This window comes from Calypte anna, chromosome 1 (assembly GCF_003957555.1).
Source record: "Calypte anna isolate BGI_N300 chromosome 1, bCalAnn1_v1.p, whole genome shotgun sequence".
Taxonomy (NCBI): domain Eukaryota; kingdom Metazoa; phylum Chordata; class Aves; order Apodiformes; family Trochilidae; genus Calypte; species Calypte anna.
Genome location: NC_044244.1, coordinates 48,594,497 through 48,614,994, shown reverse-complemented (window position 1 = coordinate 48,614,994; position 20,498 = coordinate 48,594,497). Strand labels below are relative to the sequence as shown.

Below are 20,498 nucleotides of genomic sequence, written 5' to 3'. Positions count from 1 at the left end.
ATGGTTGCTGTTCATCATGTATCTACTTTTTTATTTTATGTATTGGCAGTGTCCATTAAGCAATACCAGGAGGATGCACCATTGCAAGGCTTTAAGAAAAGGGGCACTGGATTTTTCCATTCCTCTTTTTAAAAGGCACATTCCTGCTTGCATTTCTTGATGGACACAGCTCAGGTCTCCAAGCAGCCATCTGAATCTGTCCATTCTGTTATCCTCCATTAACTCCTTTCCATGAATTATCCGCTCTCTGTGCCTCATAATCTCTCTCATTATGAATTTTCTTTGACAAGCCACAGCATAAGATTGCTTTAGGGATAGTCTTGTCTTCCCAGGAGACTTTTATGAGACCTCACATCAAAAAAGTCCTCCACCTCTGTCTTGGGTTAGTGCAGTGGTGTTTTGGAAGCAGGGGGACTGCAGGGGTGGCTCCTGTGAGAACCTTTTGGAGGTTTTCCCAGTTCCAGTTTTGGCCCCACCTCTGGCCAAGGCCAAGCAGCTATGGGAAGCTGGATGTGCCTCTGTGAGTATCATACTCAAGAAAGTGAAAATGAAACCGCAAAAACAGAAATAAAAAAGACCTGCAGGCTAGAGGAGAGGAGGAGATGAGAGCAATGCCAGAGCGAAGACACCAAGGTGAGAGAAGGAGGAGAAAAGGTGCCTGAGCAGAAATTCCCCCACAGCCCCGGGTGTCCCCCTGCAACCCATGGAGGAGCACGGTGAAGCAGACCCTGAAGGACCATGGTGGAGCAGATGTGGAGTTGTAGCCCCTGAAGTGTCACAGGTGGGCAGATATGGCTCTGCAGCCATGTAGGACCCTGTGTCAGGGGAGGTGACTGCTCCTGCAGCAGCCGTGACTCTGCATGCAGCCCAGGCGGGAGCAGTTCCTGAGGGACTGCACCTGTGGGAGGGACTCATGTCCCTGGAGTTCCTGAAGGACTCTGTCCTGTAAGAGAGACCCCGCGTTGGAGAGGGGGAAGGCTGTGGAGGAACCTTCCCTGAGGAGGAAGGAGCAGCAGAAGCACCGAGTGTTGAAATGACCCCAAACCCTCCCTCCCTGTGCCCCTGTGCTGCTGAGGGGGAGGCAGCAGTGAAGGGATTTGGGCTCAGGAAGGAGGGAGGGGTTGGGGGAAGATGTAAAGATCTGGCCATGTTTCTCTTTCTCCTAATACATTAAATTAATTTTTTTTCTTCTCAAGCTGAGTCCATCTAGTTTTGCCTGTTACCATAACTGGGGAATGAACCTCCTCTGTCCTTGTTTTGATTAACCACCCTTTAGGTGGATTTTCTCCTCCCTATCCAATGGTGGGGATGGGAGCTGACCAAGTAGAAGCCTGGTTGCTACCTGCTGGGCCTAAACCACGACAGCTTCCATCCCAGCACCTCTCCAATGACTCCTCAGTCCTGCCCCGACCTAGTTTTCAAATGAGACCTATTCCATTCAATAATCAGGGTTTTTTTCTGTTTATTTGTATAAACTTGAGTAACAACCCAAAGGCGTGTAACCCAAAGGGGTAAAGGTGTGTAACAATACCCCTGGACTAGCCTATCAAACTGCCCAAAGAGTATTAAGTGAATAGGATGAGAAGAACAAAATAATAGCAATCTTTTTAAAAAATCAGTAAAACAAAAAATCCCTTTTTTCTAAAATAACCACGTAGAAAACAACTCTGCCATTCTGGGAAACTCTGATGTGCCAAAAAACCACTCTAAAAGTACCAGGAGACTGCAGGTTTTCATGAAAAATAAGCTCTACTTAGCCAAAAGCTTGGACATCAGAGTAGACCTGTTAGGAGTGAAGCGATTAACAGTGCCAGCTTCTGGCCAACAAAAGGTTAATGCTGTAATCTGGAATCTAGAAGCAGATTATGAGACAGCACAATAAACATGGAGAAATTTATGGAGCTCACATGAAGTGCCCCAGCCTGGAATATCCTGCCCTCGGAAGTAAGCAAAGCATGTAGGAAGTCTCTGTGTGGATGCAAATGTCTGTGTACATCATATGTATATGTACATGTGTATATTTGAATAACAGCATTAGCAATAAATTACTCAATTGTGAGATTTTTTTCCACAGCAAGGAGTTATTCAGTTATGAAGATGCATATTTGACCAGTTATGCTGTCACTTAATAGCCACCTAATCAATTGTACAAATGGATTTTAGGATTAAATGGGCAGGTATCCATCTTCATTCATGTAGTGTTAGGCATGAAAATACAAAGAATTAAAATATGGATTCCCTTTAGACTTGTTTGTCCAGCATACCTCCTCCTGTCAGTCAAGCTACCTGGCAAGCTGTTCACATCAGTGAAGGCTGGATGGGTTTATGCCCTGGGGTCTGAAGCAGCCAATTCACTGTTAAAAGCAACTAATCAAGGAGATGCTTGGAGACACCCAAGTACTAACTTGAATCTTCAGCCTTGACTGCAAGACTCTGTGCCTCCAAGGAGAGCCTGGACCATCCTGACTCTCCTGACAACCTTGTTTTCTCTCTTACGCCGCATTTCCCCCAGAAAATCTTTCTCAGGGCAGGTTTCATAATGGATCAACTTATATTATCACCCTGAGATGTAAACCTGAACTGTCCCTGTTTATGCCTTCATGACCAAGGATTTTCTTGCACTCTGTAAATGTCCCCACTGAACTGCAGTTGGGGTGGCACCTGTGGCCCAACTCCCAATGTCCTGCTGGTAGATACAGATGGGGAAAGTGCCTGTCCCATGCAATCCCAAAAAAAGTCTGGGTAGTGACAAATCTGAAGGTGCTGGAGACACCTTCTACTGTCAGCATCTACAGGCAGGTTTGGTGAGAGAGTCCTTTCACTGACTTTATCACCTGCAGTGCAGGCACTGATACCTGAGCTTCCTTTGCATTCAGTGGGCACCTCTAAAACTTCTACTGTATCTTAAAACGGGAGTCCCAGATGGACTAGGTAAAACAAATCCCACTTCTTTCTCAAACTATGAGACAACCAAGAGTGACTGGCAGCGATGAAGATGTCTGAAGTTGAGGAGGAAGAGTCCCCCTGTGTGTGGCTGTCCACACATTACCCAGAGAGGTGTAGTGAGCAACACCAAGCCCCTTCCTGGGAGGGCAGGTTCATCCACAATGCTGTGACAAACCTGTGGCACTGAGTGTCAGCTACTGGAAGTGGGAAAAGAGGGGTTTAGAGGGACCTCAAGGCTATGAAATAAAAGCAGCACATCACAGAAGAGGTGTGACATGGAGACTTTGCACCAAAGAAAAGGCAAATCATCTTCCTGGAGAACAGTTTCTTCTTCCACAGACCTAGCCCTGGACGGTTTGTGTGAAGGATGGACTAGTAAGAGATCCAAGAAAACTACTTGCAATGAGTAATTCAGTCACAAAATACCTTTAGTCCTTCTGTCTGCAGAACCTTCTGCAAGCAAATATGATCACCTATGGTCACTGACACGAAATGAGTACTTTTCTGTTTAGTAGTGGAAGGTTGACTTCTGCAGAAAAGTTCTGCCCTCATCACTTAAAAACCTGGATGAGCCCAGTGCTTTTATTCTTGGCCTCCCAAAGCGTACAAACAGTATTTCCCTTGATAAATAAGCTTCATCACTAATCTACAAGCACTGTAATACAGTGCCCAATGTATTTGGATTTCTATGACAAAGTTTACCTGAGAGACTGTTTGATTAAAACACATCAGGGAGCAACCATGACCATGTAGCCTTTTCTGGCTATCTTTGCAGTTCATGTACGTGCAGTCCTCCAAGGACCCTCCTCCAGACATTCCCATGTCACAAAGAAAAAGAAAAATGCTTGTTCTTCTCTGGGGCTGGTGCTTTTTTTTGCCAAAGCAGCACAGTGACAAACTGCAGAGCTGACAGGAGCATGCCAAAACCAGGAGAATAGTATGAGGTTGTGGGTCATACCAGGGACAGAAGATTAAAGGATTAATCTCCTAAATGTCATGGTGCCACGTTGATGCCAACACATCTCTGCTTGGCTGCCTGTGCCATGGAAAGAGTGATGATGCTTTTTCCGGCCAGGTACACTGGCACAAGGGGAGGCAGGTCACAGATATGGGGAAAGGTTGAGGGCAGCCATGTGCCATCTCCATAACCAAGGGCATCCTGACCTGGTGAGGCTGTGGGACAGAAGACAGGAGAATCACAGCAGCTGGCTAGCTGGGTGCCAGTTTACAAGCAGTAGAGCAGGGGCTGGAGGAGAAAATTGTCCAGGACAGAGCAGCTCTCAAGCAGGTAGGGAAATGTGGAAGGGGCACTTTTGCAAAGGGGGTATTTAAAATGTTCAAAAAGGCACAGAAGAAGGTAGGGCAAAATCCCACCCTGGCTCAGCAAAACCTTATCTCTAAGTGTATGCTCATCAGTGAGCAGGGAGAACTGAATGCAGGTGTGGGAGACCTTTGAGCCAGCTATGAAAGCCATTAGCTGAGCTTTTCCTTTCAGGCTGATGTGCTGGAGGAGAAAGTCTTGAGATAGATCACCCACAGGTGATCCACTGGTAAGGTGGGAGCCCACAGCCAAGACCATGGGGCTGGGAGAGTTGCAGGCACTCGACCACTCCAGCTCTCCTGCAAGCTCCCCCTTCTTTCTTGCTTTCCCTGCACAGAAAGGGCTCACTGAGATGGGGCATGGACCTGCTCCACACCAGAGTCATCCTTTGCCCTGCCTTTGCCTCCATAGCCCTGTGGTCGTCTCCCCAGCTCTGCACAGACAGACACCACCAGAAAGAAAGGTGCAGAATTGCAGTTGAAATCCCCCTTCCAAATAGGATATGGATTTTGCAATAATAAGCCCCTTTATCTCCCCCGAGCCCAGGAATAGCTCTTAAGAGCATTAGCAATGGAATAATCCATGTCATCTACTCGGCATTTTGACCACAAGCTCAAGCGTGGTTACTGTGTCCCTGGGCTTTTGCTGATCCCCTTCATGTGACAGGACTTTCTGCTGCTGGCTCACGCTGGAGGCCACACTTGTGGCATGAGCTCAATCCCCAGCTGTTTATTGGGACACATCTGACAGCAGGAATGGAGCAGAGGACACTCCCCATCACCCTTCCCACTGTTCCCCCAGCCACTGGCTATGGTGGGACCAGCTTGCAAGCCCCCCTGTGAGAAGGCACAGGCAGCAAGAGGATCAGGCTTGGCAGAGGAGCCAATTGAGGGTTGGTCCTGTCTGACCCAGTGGGTGCATCCCCAGTGCCCCCAGGTCTGCCTGCAACCCAGCTCCCAGAGGTGACTCTGTCTGCACCAGGGGCTTGGTCCAAGGCCAGGCCCAGCCTGCCTCGAAGCTCATCTTCAATACACAAACAGCAAATCCCCTGCAGTCAGAAGGGAAAGAAAACAAAAAACACGACCCCCCAAACAAGAAACCAGCAACATTCACTGAGCTGAGGGAAACCCCTCCTCCTCAGCCTGCTCTCCAAGGGGAACCATGGAAAGCTCACAGTTTAAGAAGGATTGACCAGGAAAGAGAAGAAATTAAAGTAGTTTTTGAGGAAGATTATTATGAGTCATGGGAGGTTGAAACAGGTTTTCCTGACAAAGCCACTAAATCCCCTGGAGGGAAGCCCAGAGAGGTACCAGCACAGCTGAAACTAAAAGGGAGTGTCTGAGAGACAGATGAATAAACAGACAGGGTAGGATTAAGGTGTTCCCAGGTCCAAATGCCCACAGGAGACCCCTCTGCAAGTGCAATGAGGGTCAGAGCACTGCTGAGCCACTCTGGCTGCACATGAGAGAGGGTTCCAGTGCTGGGGAGGGACCATGGGTGAGGTCCAGCCACTGCGTGGCTCCACAGCTCCCCTCCTTGCTGCAGACTCCTTTGGCTGCAACCCCAGGATGGGGTGGGCCAGGGGTTTAATTCCATCTGACATTTCAATTTCCCCTTTATGTACCACGGTAAATCACAAAAAGACTATAAGACCACTGTTTGGTTTTGGAGCTGCCCACACATCCAAAGCAACATTTTGGCCCCCCAGATCCACTCTGGCAGCCACGCTCAGCTAAGCACACTGGCTGCAGCTACAGGCTGCTGATACAAAAGAGAGACAAACAGAAATGGACCCGCAGAGCCAGAACATCTCCCTGCCAAGCTGTGAGCACTTGCAAATGTTCTCACACCCAGCCACCCGTATTTGTGCCAAAGCTATAAATGAATAGTGGTCAGGGCTGTAACCCCCATACCTGCAGGAAGTCCTAGGTTGCCCCAGGACAAGCAACAGTGCAGGACCGGAGGGGTAAAGGATATGCACAGGATGAGGAGGGCGTGAGGGGGTGCAAGGAGGGGAGAGGACAGCCAGGGCAGGGAATGATCAAAAAACCCCTGCAAAGTCCTACTGGCTGCTGGGGAAAGCCTTGGCACTGCCTGCACCAAAACCTCAGCATCTCTTGGGCAATGCAGGACACCTCACTTCTCCCTGGGTGTGCACAAATGGCCAGGCAGGTAGGGGCAGTAAGAGCAACCTCCATCCTAGGGGGCAAGAGAGGGTCACTAATGCATCCCCTCCAGCTGTAAAATATCATAAAATATTGGGGCCTGAAGGGCAAAGAGATGCCACACAGAGGGAACTCCAAGGGAAAGGGAAAAGAGATTTCTCTCAGGTTCCCGCAGAGGCGAAGCTGGCAGAGCTGCTGCTATTGATTCCTGTGGCAGGCATCCCACTTCCTTGCTGTTCACAGAAAATCAGCCCCTGGGATCTGATGGGAAGAAAGAGACGAGGATGGGAGGGTCTCCAGCTCAGGAATCTCAGCAGTGAGCTCGGGCATGGATTTTGGTAGGCAGAGGAGAAGGAGGGTGCCTGATGCGCAGCTCCAGCACCCGGCGAGATGGTGACAGCCAGCGCCTGCAGGAGGGAGCTGTGAAAGATGGATCCTGGACGCTTGCTGCTCCTCACTCCCTTTCCCATGCCTGGTTTCTCCGCGGGGCTTCGGAGCCGCTCAGCCGGGCGGCGGGAGCGGGGCTGGCAGTGCTGGGAGCAGGGACGCGAGGTTGTGGCGAGGCGGAGGAGAAGCAAGCCCCGGGGGGAGAGCGGCTGTAGCTTTGCTGCTCAAGGCTTAATGCCCTAAGAGCCCAGCTGACCCCTGCTCAGAAGCAAAGGGAAATCGCAGGCACTCGGGACGGCCGGGCAGCCGACGATGCTGTGTTTTCCCAAGCCATGAAGGGACAAAGGTTTGGGAAATGCACCACCCTTTGCCTGCTGCTCTGGGGCTGCCTGAGCTTTCCCTGGAGTGATGCTGTGGGGTCCGGGACCGCCTCGCCCAGGGTAGGACACGTGAAAAAGGGGCTGCCCAGAGACATTGCCAACGGGACCGATCCGCACAGCAACATCTCAGGTACTTGAGGGAGCGATCGCCGCCTCGTCCTCTGTGGTGCTGCCTGGGGCTCCACAGTGCAGGTGTGACGGGCGAAGGGCATGGGGACAGGCTGATGAGGGCATGATGGTGCTTTTCCTGGGAGGCACGGAATCCATCAGGCACCTGTAGTGGTTGGAGGGCTTTATGTGGTGCTCTTGGCCAGAGGAGCTTCTAGGATCTGGGAGAGGTGTAATGTCAGAGGCAAAGTAACTCGTCACAGGGAGGAAAATAGAATGTGTGAATGTTTTCCTTTAGGAGTAAGATTCTTCTCCATGTTAACCTCTGTGCACATCATGATGGGCCAGCTGCCTGGCCACACCATGGGCTCACTAAACACATCCCTGTCCCTGGGGGCTGAGCTTCAACCCTCAGGAAGAAACGAGGAATGGAGATTTTTTTAAAAGCACACAATCACCAAATGCTGAAGGTGGCTATTTCTTCATTCCATTTCCTAGACCAAAGCATGGGCCATTCCCCAGCAAGTGGGACACAGTGTTGGGTCCAGAGCAGGCAACCTGCCCACCTCCATGTGAGGGCAGCAACACAGGGCAGTCCATGCCATACTGTTGAACCCTTTACCTTCCCAAACCTTTATGAACTGTTGTTACCAAAATGCCTGCTGGGAACAGTCCCTGGGTCACTTTGTCTACAAATCGTGGTGAAGGATTGTTGGGGAAGGTGTTAGCCAGTGCCGGATAATTTAATTGTACAACAAACAGATCCTGTCCAGGAATCCAGGCATCCTCCCTGGCACCACTGATTTTGTACATATAGACATCTCCACTGCCTGTTAACAGTACTGCCAGACATGAAGAAAGTATGATCTTATGCAGCCTGATTTGCTTCTTGGTACCCCTTTGGAAAAGAAACCAACATTATCTCAACAAAAGCAGAAGCAAAACAAACCTCTCCCACATCAGCTTCACTGCTGTACTCTGAATTACCCTCAAAAGTTCCCCCTGAGCTAGACAAAGCGCATTTCTGCCTGTACTTTTTTCAGCTACTAGCAAGCTGGAACAAGGAGAACATTAAAGATCCAAAGGATGCAATGCAGAAAGAATGGATCTAAGCAGGTCAACTGAGTAAGTTATGGGCAATAAATTAGGAAAAAAAATGAAAGGCTGTCATGGAAAAAAACTCTCTTTATAGGATAGTGTTTCCACTGCTGTGAGTTCCAGACAATAACATTCTTCCTGAATATCAGGGTATTAAAAAAATCTTGCCCTCTTCATTTCCCCACCAAGAGTAGCTCTGGACCCTGTCCCAATCTGCACCTTTCTTTCCAGTCCCACTTCCACCATTCATTAGCCACTCATATTGCAGAGTTTGCAACTAGAAGACTGATTTCCAGAAAAAGCCAGTAGATTTCCCTACATCTGTCCTTTAGGACTACATGAAACACTTCAGAGACTTGCAGGCCATGCAGGAGTGATGCCTGGGCAGCCTTTTCAAAAGCATCACCAGCAGGGGCTTATGTCACCACCTCCACTTAGTGTCTCCCCTTTTTCCCCAGCACCCTGCACGGCTCTCCCACCACCACGCCATGGACACTACTATGTGGACAAAGGCTCAGGAGTTTCCTTGGGCTCGGTCCTTGTGTACTGGTGCCAGGAGGGGTACCAGCTGGTGGGCAGCGAGAGGCTGTCCTGTCTCCGCCGCGAGAGCGCATCGTCCTGGAGCCACCCTCCACCCCACTGCCAGGGTAAGGACCCTGCCCTCATCACCCAGCCCCTTGTGTCTTGTGTCTCAACAGGGTGCCACCTAATTGCTAACTCAGGAAGGGAGATGCAGCCACCAGCCCCTTGCATGGGGATTTCTTCATTCTGGCCAAGGTGGCAAGGGCAGGAGGAGGAGGTGGGGTGCCCTGCCACCCCAAAAAGGTCCAGCGGAGGTCCAGCTTGACCAGGCTGGTTGTCACTGTCACAGGTGAAATCCCTGCATCAGTGTTTCATGAGCCACACAAGGTGAGGAGTTTGACTGAGGGATGAATTCACCTGGCATCAGCTCAGCAGATAACCAGGCCTTATCTCACTCCCGGTAACCTGTAGAGAAGACACCATCTTGGGCCAAAGCCTGGTACTGGCTGATGCCCAGCTCTGGGTATCAGGGAGAGGAACTCCTGGACACAGCCCAAAGCTTTCAGCAGGTGGAAAGCTAAACTCTGTAATAACCCAGCAGGTGCTGTTTATGGAAGCACACGCAGAGCATATGTCAGCTGCAAGAGGCCCTCCCATGTTCTGTGCCACGAGCTCATAGGGAAGGAAAGGCTGAATGTCGAAGGAACAAAGTTTATTGCTTTAAAAGCTTTCTCTCACATACACTGGGTTCTGTACATATATAAATCATTTCAGGAAAACTGCCCTAAGAAAAGTTACATATTTTTGCAGCTTCTAGTGAAACCACAGAATCTGCAAATGCCATATAGCTTCTGCATGAACTGTATTCCTCATGCCAGACATTGAGAAATAAAACCCCCCCACGGCGCCCTTGCAGAAACACTTTATGGGCAAGCCTGTGGTGCAATAGTTGGCTAAAAGAAAAAGGTTGGAATGGAAAAGGTCTGCCACATTTGCCTTTGCTGCTTCTCTCTCACTTGCTCAAAAGCCAACAAAACAAATCCATTTTTAAAAGGTGCCATCTCACGGAAGTCAAATTGTAAACACAAAGTGCTGCAATGGTAGGACATGCCTGCAAATACTTCACCTTAGAAGCACCCCAGGCAGCAATTTGCCCCTTAAAAATAAGAACAAAAATAAATCAATTTGCCTCAGTTCAAAGCTGTAAAACCTGGTGACACACAATCAGTGAGTATCTTTCGTTCATAAAAGTAAACACAGCAATATAAAAGCAATAAACCCAGTTACAGCAGGTTACAGGTACTCCTGTAGTAAAACATTCATTAAGCTCATTAGCAAACCTTGGCTTCTCATCTCTAAACAGAGGCTGCAGTTTATGCAATGTTAATGAAAAAAAAACACTTCAGACAACCAAAAAAAAAAAAAAAAAAAAACCAACCCCATTCCAAACCTTAAACCACACTATGAGTTCCTAAAGAAAAAAAAAATTCTTAAGATGGCTTTATGAAAAAAAAATCCCTACTTGTTCTCTTTGAAACACAAAGCAAATCTGTTCTTTCAGAAGTCTTAGTTTGGTTATTTTGCAAGGGTCACTAGGTTGGGATTCTAAAGTCCATGTGGTTTATTATTTTGAAAACCTAGACATACAATCTTCGCACATGTTAGTGAATTCTTGAATATTATTTTGCCCCTGGGCTGGGAGCCAAATCTTTAACTCTCTATATTTACAATGTAAACATCACTTAAGTTTCCTTGACAGTTTAGTCATGATGTAATTTATCTGTTCTTTCTGGATGTTCATCTTAGGGCAGGTAGGGATCACAGACTCTGATTGACCATCAACCCACGCAAGAAAATTCTGAAGGAAGTGGATATTTTTTAACAGTGAGGGTGGCAAAACACTGGCACAGGTTGTCCAGAGAGGTGGTGGAACATTCAAGATCAGGTTGGTCAGGGCTCTGAGCAACTCAATGCAGTTCCAGATGTCCCTGCTCACTGCAGCAGGGTTGGACTCGATGGCCCCTAAAGCCCCCTTCCAACCCAAACAACACTGTCCTTCTATGATCATGTCCATTAAAGTTTCCAATGAATATTTCATTTTTTTTTAAATTTCACAAGCCCATTTTTTCTTTCGAATATTTACGCTTCAGCAATCCATTTTAAATTCTTTTTTCCTTTTTAAACTTTTTTCCTTTTTTTTTTACCTAACTTTTTTCCTTTTTTTCCTTAAGTCTTTTTCCTTTTAAAAAACCCTTTTGCCTTTTAATTTTTTATTTTACATTTATTTTTTTCCCCACAGATCCCTTGAGTAAAATATATGTTCCAGGTAAAAGAAACAAAAAGAAAACCCCACATCATTTCTTTATCTTTGATTCAGGGCTCAGTTCGTGCTACTGTTATGCAAGCAAGACACTTCGGGTGTTTTCTGCCCCACCTGATTATTTTACTTTAAAGACCTGAAGAAAACATCAAAAGCCGATACGATTTCCCTCTCTCCTCCCCCCCCAACTTTCTCGTTTACTGAGCCGGCACAGCATCCCCCGTAACTTTTTAAAATATCTTTTAATATCTATTACACCCTGAAGCTTAACTTTCGGTTATCCATAGCGGGGAGAGCAGGGCTGGGGGGGGGGTCGCACCTCTACTCCCCCGCTTCACCCTCGCCCCCCTCTTGCCCCGCAGTCGCCCCCCAGCCCTCGGCCACCGGATCCCGCGCCGCGGTGGCCGCTTCGCTGGTGAGCGGGGCCGTGATCCTGGCACTCTCCGTCTCCTTCGCCGTCTGCTGCTGGCGGGATAGGGCGAGGAGAAGCCGAGGGAGGTGAGTACGGAAAGTCTGTGTATGGGGGGGAGAGTTGGGGTGGGGTAGGGGAGAGAGAAGCAGCCCGGGGTTGCTGAAGCTAAAGGAGAGCCGCTGCTGCCATCTGCTGAGACACCCGTAATTAAAACGAAGGGATGTTTGGCCCCGGGGAAGAAAGGGGGAAAAAAAAAAAAAAAAAAAAAAGGGGGGGGGGTCGGGGTTGGGTGGTAGTGGTGATTGCAAGAGAGGTTTCCTGCAACAAAACCTGCAAAGCTAGATTAAGGAAAAAAAACACAACAAAACTCCCTCCATAACAGAAGGGAAAATAAAACAAAACAAAGCAGGCAACATATAGAGGATAGGCTAGGCGGTGGTTATATCCCTTTTTCCAAGGCTTATTTCAGTGGATGCTGGAGGAGGAAGGAGGAACATCCCTCCTCAGTGAAGGACTGGGAGAGAAGCCAGGGTGAGGAGCAGGGCTGGGTGAGCAGAGGTGCCACCAGCCAGGAGCATGTTCACAGGGCAGCATCTCTGAAGCTGCACTTCCCTGTGTATCCAGAGTAACTGTCTAGTGGGACCTCCTTGGGTTTTGCCAGTGGTGGTATCCTTGACAAGGGATTGCAGTGACAGGCACCATGCAAAAGCCTACCGAGGATGCAGCTTTAGCCCAGAGCATAATTGCCTATTAGGAGAATCCCAAACTGAAAAAAAAAAAAAAAAAAATCAACCAAACTTCCAAGAGATAATATCTCCACTTTTTAGCAGATATCAACCATACCTCTTCCCACTGCCTTGTCCTTCCCCCACCCTGGTGCCTCACTGGTCCAGCCTCACCTGCACACCTTTTCTGCAGGACTCAAACAGCTTTGGTGCTTTCCTCTGGTTGTGGAGGGAGCAGCAAAACCACTGGGTGACAACCTTGGTTTAGAATACAAACGTGTCAAATCTTTCCAGATGGGTAAATGAAAACAGCCAAAGATATAAAGAAAGCATCTGCATGGGCATCTCTCCACCTTGCAGGCAGCAGCACAGGAGGAAAGTCAGAGGAGGATGGAAACATGACCCTTCTGCCCCCGAGAGGAGGAGGAATGCTTTTGGGAGGCTGAAGCACTACCACCGGCGGGATTACCACCTCTCAGCCCACTCCAGCTGCGTGTTCCCAGGGGCATTCTCAGGCCCCAGTAACCTGGCTTTCCAAAGGTACAGATCAGCCCTGCACCATCCTTCTCCCTCCAGCTCCTCACACAGGGGCAAGATCTCCTCCCTGACCCCCTGGAGGCAGGAGCAGCCAGATGTAAATGCTCACATCATTTGGGCAGTGGATCCCTGCCTCACCGTCCCACATGCTCCTCACTTAAAGAGAGGACCAGGGCTCCCCTTCACTCTGCCTCAGCATCACCTGAGTGGGTTGCAGGCTCCCATCAGCACAGTACTGCAACACCTTCTTTCTCCTTTTTTACTTTACCAGGAGCCCAGAAAACTTGCCAAAGCTGCCCCTACAAAGCTGGGACCCTGAAGCACTCATCTTACCCCAGCTGATATTACAGCCTGGGACACCACTTATCAGCACCAGGCCCAACCAGCCACCCCACAGCAGACTGCTGCCTGCCATGCCCTGCCCTGCAGACCTCCCGAGGAACCTGCTCCCCCTCTACTACAGAAGCTACGAGTAACATAAGTTCTCCAACAAGTTCGGGAGGCTGGTTTGAAGATTTAAACTGCCATTTAACTTCTTCCTTTTTTTTTTTTTTTTTCTTCTAACACCATCAATTCCTTGAAACTCTGCAGAGCTCATGAAAGAATTTCACAAGAGCCAATTAATGCACCTGGGTTTTCAAATGGAGAAAACTTGCCATGTTTCAACACTTCCATGTTGAAAGTATTTTTTATATAACCCTCCTATTTCTTTCCATCTATGTCCAAAAGGGGACGAGCAAAACTCAAGCAAAAGTTCCTGTATTACAAGCTTCTTAATTGATCGTTTTAGTGAGATGCATAAGGCCATGTCTGAGCAGCTCCAGCTTAACCTACAGGCTGAGCTTGTGCAGACTTTCAGATTTTAAACACAAGAGCCTGATTTTCTGTATAGGGCTCTTTTAAAGGCTGAAAGTGAAGACAGCCAGTTACCAGGAACAGGGAATCTATGTCATTAGATAATTGGAAGCATTTACAATTCATTGCACTTGAATGCAGGCTGAGATTTAAAGGTTTTTTGTCGTTGTTCTTCAGAATTCAGCATATCCTCCCATTTCTCCACAGACAATTTTAGACTTACAAGATGCATTGACAAGCATGCAAAGATAGCCAGTCAAGAGGAAAACATGAATTCATCTTTAATACAAAGGGCCTAGGACATTTGGGAAAAAAAAGAAAACCAGCACCAGCTTAAGGTTTCTCATCCCTTTTGCTCTGCATTAGAAATGCACATCAGGTGTATCAGGACCTGCAGCAACACCAGAAGAGATGGCCTAAGCATTCAGAAAGCAATGACACCCATGTAGTTGCCTAGGATTTCCTGTGTGGAAACAGAGGGATGTGCTCCAGGCTCTGCATGCAGTCCCTGGACAGCAGTTTCAGGGCACCTAGGTCCCTGCTTCCACCACAGGACAGACCTATGCCTGACAGTCTGGGCACACAGGGCTTGTTGAGTAACTTAACATCATATGTGCACAGAGATGTAGTTTGGGTCTCAAGAGGCATCTCAGTGTCAGTCAGAAGAGGTGCTGGCAGCTGCATGCATGGGGCAGGGAATAAGAGCAAGCACCCAGGATATGAAACCCCTCCCCCTCCAGGCATCACCTGCCATCCTGTGCTCAAGGATGCAAAGTGTGATAGTCAAAACAATCCTGCTACCAAGGCCAGGAGGTTTACTCTGCTGATTTCCTATCAATGTTTGCATCACACTTCAAGGAAAGAAGCCTTAAAAGATGCAAGGTAGCATTTGTGATAAGGCAGGACCCATGAGGGAACACATGGGAACCATGGCAACTTATCCCCAAAAAGAAGGCTGGGGAAACTGGTTTTTTTGTATTTCTAATAATAATAATAAAGGAATATCTCCCCACTTCACCTCCTATGTCATCCTTTCACACCACCAAGCCATGGAAAGTATAGTTTTGGGGCTGGATTTGATGGGGAAAGGAGAAGGTAGTAAAACTTTTACACTTTGTTACATTTGATGCCTGCAGTGGCCATTTACCAGCAGCTGCACCATGAGAAAAAAAAACAAACAAAAACTTTTATTCTCCTTAATACAACCAAAGCTGTAGAAAGGACAGGAAAAACAGGACCTGCCCTGCTTTTCCCTTTGGGTTTTTATCCCAACTTTACCTTTTCCTCCTTCCTCTTTTTTCAGCCAAGTCTAACGCCCATGGAAGGCAATAATCCTGCTTCCAGGTAAGCTGCTTCTCCGTCTCCTGGAAGATGCTCACAAGAGTGCCCAAACTCCCTGTGGAAAAGGTGCACCACACAAAGTGCTATGGGTGTTTTGGGCTCTCACAACTTCATTGGTGCCAAACCCACAGAGTGCCCTTCCACTTCTGTTTCATAAAAATAGGTTTCATGCACAGGGATTCAGCCAGGATCTGCCCTGAACAATTTCTTGTTCATAGAGGAAGGAGTTGTCTTGTTAGGAGACAAAAATCAGGGAAACAAAACAAAACAAACAAAAAAAAACCCCAAAACCCAGAAGGGAAACTGATGGGGATGGGAATGAGATGTTTCCTGTTTCCTTCTTTTCCTCTCCCTTGCCATGTTTTAAGGAATCTGTAAAACCTCACTATAATATCCCCTTCTCTTCTAAGAGATTTTTATTAAAAATGTACCTTTGGGACAGTTTGCTATTTCGTTGGATCTGAGTGAGGCTTTAAAATCAAAAGTGAGATTTTTTTGCTACGTAAGATTGGAGATTGACACCTTGTCCTGGTTTGGGCCAGGATAAAGGTGGTTTTCTGTTTCTGTACTTTTGCTTTTAGCTAAGTCCCTTGTAAGTAGTTGCATTTGCTGAAATTAACAGCAAGTTTCTCAGACAGTGTATGTGCTTCTAGGACTGATAACACTTGATGTTTATAGTTACTGCTAGAGACTGGTATGCAGAGCCAAGGACACTGCTTTCCTCAGCTCTGAGGAAAATATTTTACCGTCCAGGAGGACACAGAGGCCCCACCTGAGCCCTCCTTTGGGGAGGAACAGACAAGATAGATGCCAGAATTGACCAAACAGAGTATTCCATCCCATATACGTCACACTCAGTATAAATCTGAGGCATCACAGGGACCGAGCCAGATCTTTTCCTGATTTCCTGCTTCCCCTCCTTCACCCGGCATCCTAGAAGGATCCTGTCCGTTCGTCTGCCTGTGGTCCTGATCCGTGCCAGCCCATATCTGTGTGTTCCTGCCTCCAGTTCCCGACTGCTGCCGACTCCAGGAGTCCAGCCTGGACTTTCCCAGGGCTGCCCTACAGCCTCGGTGGTGACGTGAGAGTTATTGGGGGAGAGGGGGGAGGAATGTGGTTTCCATTTTCCTGTATATTTGTATATATTTAGTAATTTTTTCCCTATTTACCATTACTGTTTCATTAAAGTTGTGTAGTTTAGTTTCCAACCCATAAGTCTCTCTCTCCCTTATTCTCTCTCCTTTCTCTATCAAGGATAGAGAGACATTAATAGAGAGCGTCTGTTATTCGGTTTAATTGCCGGGTCAGTGTTAAACCGTGACACACCTACTTTCATTGCACACTGAAACAGCTCACAGTTTAGATACAAAAAACCCCACATTTTGCCAAACGTGTCCAGAAAGCTGCTGATCTTGAAGCACTACAACTAAAAACTAGCATTTCCAATAAAGACCTGACATAGTAGTTTTTCATACAGCGAAAACAATCAACTTAAAACAAGCATTTTATACAACTGACATTTAAGAAAGTTATCTACTTGACAAAGCTGGCTTCCTTGGTGTAACACTTCCCTGACTTTTTTGTGTGTGCAAACTTAAGCTTTCCACCACAAAAGTTTGAACCCCAAAGCATGGCACTAAACCAAGTTCCTCCATCAGGGAAGAGAACAGCCAGGTCTTCCTCAAAAGTCATCTCAAGCTTGCAGGAGACTGAAACCAAAAGACGAAAGGTGGGTTAAGGGCAGGAAGCCCAACTCTACCAGAAGTTTCCCTACCAACTCCTAGGTCTTTATCCCAGTTCCTTTTTACTTTCGACCAGCATGGCAAGGAGCCAAGTTAAGAGGAGCCACAGGTGGCTTCACCTGGCACCATCAGTAAGGCAACAAGAAGCACTCTTTGCATTTATGTGCTGTAAGAGGAAGAAGGAAGGTAACAGTGTAGAAGATTTAAGTAATTTTTAAACAAGAAGAAACTAACTTCACAAGCCTATAATCCCACACATTCTCACTACATTACTCAAGGGTTCCTGTTGGGAGCATCATTTCCCCAACCTTTCTTCACCAGAGAAGCACACAAGGTGCTGCCCTTCCCCATGGTTCCCCCCTTGCAGATCACCAGGGAAACTCCAGCTTTCTCCAGACTAGGGAAGGGGGTTTCCAGCTAAGATCCTGGCCTCCCTATTGGGAAGCTGAAGCTCCAAGAGGTTTAGTTGTAATGCTTTATGCAACATCAAATGCAATATCCTGTTATGCAACACATCACATCACATTTATGTTTGTTTGTTTTTTTATTTTAACTATATACCTGCACCATCCAACAGAAAGGCAGACCCTGGAACTGGAGGAAAACATCTGAAAGGGGACAGAGATACCTGCAAGGCCAGCTCCTAGCCAATTCTGTCCCAGGCAAACTTCACGGTCACTTTCTGCTCAGTGTATGAACAAAAAGAGAAATCACTCTCAGGTGTCTGTTTTGTTTTTTTACAATGGGATTTTAAGCTTCAGATACCACACTGGAAACCTCAACCTGCGTGCTCATCCAGAAAGAGTTTAAGAAATTTTGGTTACAACTTTAAATCCTTCAGTGAAACTCAGTGTTCCAGCCTCCTAGGACTGTCAGTGCTGACAGAAGAGGTTTCAGACCCTCTCTGAAGATCTGGGCAAGGTTAATGTAACTTCTAACATTCCAGTGTTAAAGCCATGAAACTACAAAAAGATACTCAATGTGATCTTCAAAAGAACAGCCAACCTCCATCAGTACAAGCTTTCTACACCACCATTTCACGTGTCACTGTGCTGGTAAAAGGGAGAGCTGAGCAAGTCCTGCCCTCTAAGGGCAGCTCTGAAATGGAGAGCTACTTGTCAAATCCTAAATCTGAGGACTGGCAGAAAGAAATAGTAATCTAGCAAAATTTCATGGGAGAAAGCAACACTGACTGTGCAGTGACTGCATCCCAATGGAAGATTCCACCTCATCTGTGTTGCAGGAGATGGCCTCCTTGTGACCACCATGGGTCAGGCAGATCATTCTCCCATTGGCTTTAGTTTATTGTATTGTATTGCTTTCATCCACAGTGACATAACATCTGTTCAAATGCCTTCCACACCTAGCATCACTGCAGCAGAACACCCCAAAGCAGTGTCTTTTATCAGCAAACCCAGTAACCAATGTGTTGCTGACAGGTTTACCCAATTCACCTTAAACATCTACCTTGCAGCAGTTCAGACCCCTGCATCCCCGTAAGTCACTCTAAGCTCCCTGTACTTGTGTGCCAAGAAACTCATTTGGACATTTCTACCTCTGGAGCCTTCACTTTGCCACATAAACACAACAGCAGTAAGCCTAGGGCCAAGATGAACCCCAGAAAAAGGGAAATAAATCTTGCTCATACACAATGCTTTCATACATAGATCAGAGCATACTAAGATTACACAATTTCTTACACTGAATCCCCAAGTTATGACAATACCTTTTTCCTCTTTAGGAGTTTTGCTTAGAGTCACAGCTATAAACAGAAGACAGAGGGCTGTTTCCCATCAGTGGAACATCCCAAAGTAGGGAAAAGAGATGCTGGGTTTGGGGCAGAAAAGGAAGGAGCTGTAGAATTTCTTAAAGTTACTATATCCACATTCAGGTTAAACATGGTACTAAATCAGTGACATGGAAAGCACTTCACATAGCCAGACACTGCTGGAAGATGTAAAGCAACTTTTTAATGCATGGATTCAGATTAAAATGGCACTTCACATTATTTGCTCTGCGTGCACTGAAAATTCACATCACTGGCAGCTGGATGAGAATTAATCCCCCTCAGGAACTCAGGAGTACCTACAACCCCTTGACGTGGCACTGGAGTGCCACTCCAGTCCCCTAACCCTTCAGAACCCTTCACTGTGCTACCTCTCAGCATTTCTTGACACACCTCAGTTCTGAGCAGTAAATTCTTATTCCAGCACTACAGCTTTCCCCTGAAGGAACTAATCCCAAGCAATACAACACCTGACATGCAGGGGATTTAAGTAGGCTGCAGACCAACACCAAACCTAAGCTCCTCTGCAACTTAAGGCAACCTTACACACACCCTGAGGAGAGGAACAAATGAACAGCACCAAGGTAACTGTTCTACAGTCTCTTCAAGTGTATTTTTCTCATCTTGCTTCTTCCTCCAAGAGACAAAAAAAAAAAAAAAAAAAAAAAAAGGGTGTTCCAGCCAAAAATCTCCACAACTGCATGGCCAGCTCTACCAAACTGTAAAAAACCTAAACCAAAACAGAACAAACAAGAGCACAAAGCCAAAAAGCCCCCCAAAAACATCAAGACCGAAACAAACAAAATCCAAACCACATACACACAGCCACCCCAAGAAAACCTAAGCACTCTGCATTTTCACTAGAATTCAACATCTTGAATTCCTATGATTAGAGGAGCATATCAGGAAAAAAATCCCAACTTTTTGGACAAGAGGATCTATGATGGAGGGGAAGGAAAATAAAAGTTTACAGTTCAGGAACTAGTATACAAGCTCAACTTCATTAATAAAAACTGTCACGGAAGCCACCAATGGTGTTTTAAGTATGCTTAGTGCAGCCGTGTCAAACCACTGCATTTCTAAGGGCATTTACCTGCTCACACTTGACTTGCAAGCAGGAAATGGAAGTTATAAAAGGAAAAAAAAGGAATTTATGCAATGGCTCTTCACCTTACCTAGAAGGTGACATACTCCTTGCTATAATCCAGAGAAACATCATTCTCTTACTAGGTATTAAGAAAAGGCAGACAGGAACACTTAGTATCAGCTCAGCACTGCTGGCTCCCAAATTACCATGCTTGACTTGAGAATTCTTTGAAAATGCAACACAACCTCTTGAACCAATACTTTCATGGCTAACAACTCCTTGCCTTCCCTCAGCACACATTTCTATCCATTTTTGAGGAGTCTGGTCCATCCTCCTGCTCCAGTTTCATCTCCAGCAGACACCATCTACTAAATATGTTGCTAGTCCTGGGTCACCAGCCTTTTTGTCAAGCACTATTTTTACCTTAATGCAAGGAAAAGATGCAAGTGTCTCTACAAAAGAACAGACCCTGCACTGAGATGGTAACATGGACAAAGCAGAGACAGAGATGTTCTCCTTTCAGTAAAGATTCCTTTACAGAATTTCTGCTGCAGAAAGAATCAGTCAATAACAAAAACTGATCGATCAACAACAAAATGTCAGGTTCCTTCCCACCTGGGGTGGGTGCAGCATCAGACAGTAGATAAATCCAAAACTAGACTAAAAGCTGCACCCCCACACATCAACCTGAACATTGATGTCATAATTGATTGTCATAACACCAATGTTATCCACCAAGTCTTTCTGGGGTCGGGGAGTACCCTAA

The 20,498-nt window shown here is 46.8% G+C and overlaps 1 protein-coding gene across 1 annotated transcript; it reads left to right on the top strand.

Moving 5' to 3' along the window:
- The first annotated feature begins 7,151 nt into the window (after positions 1–7,151).
- Positions 7,152–13,483, top strand: LOC115597900 (sushi domain-containing protein 3-like). The gene is made up of 5 exons (XM_030445788.1): positions 7,152–7,329; positions 8,864–9,052; positions 11,610–11,745; positions 12,745–12,924; positions 13,193–13,483. The coding sequence occupies exons 1-5, from the start codon at positions 7,152–7,154 to the stop codon at positions 13,395–13,397; spliced, it is 888 nt and encodes a 295-aa protein (XP_030301648.1). The 3' UTR covers positions 13,398–13,483.
- Positions 13,484–20,498: the final 7,015 nt, after the last annotated feature.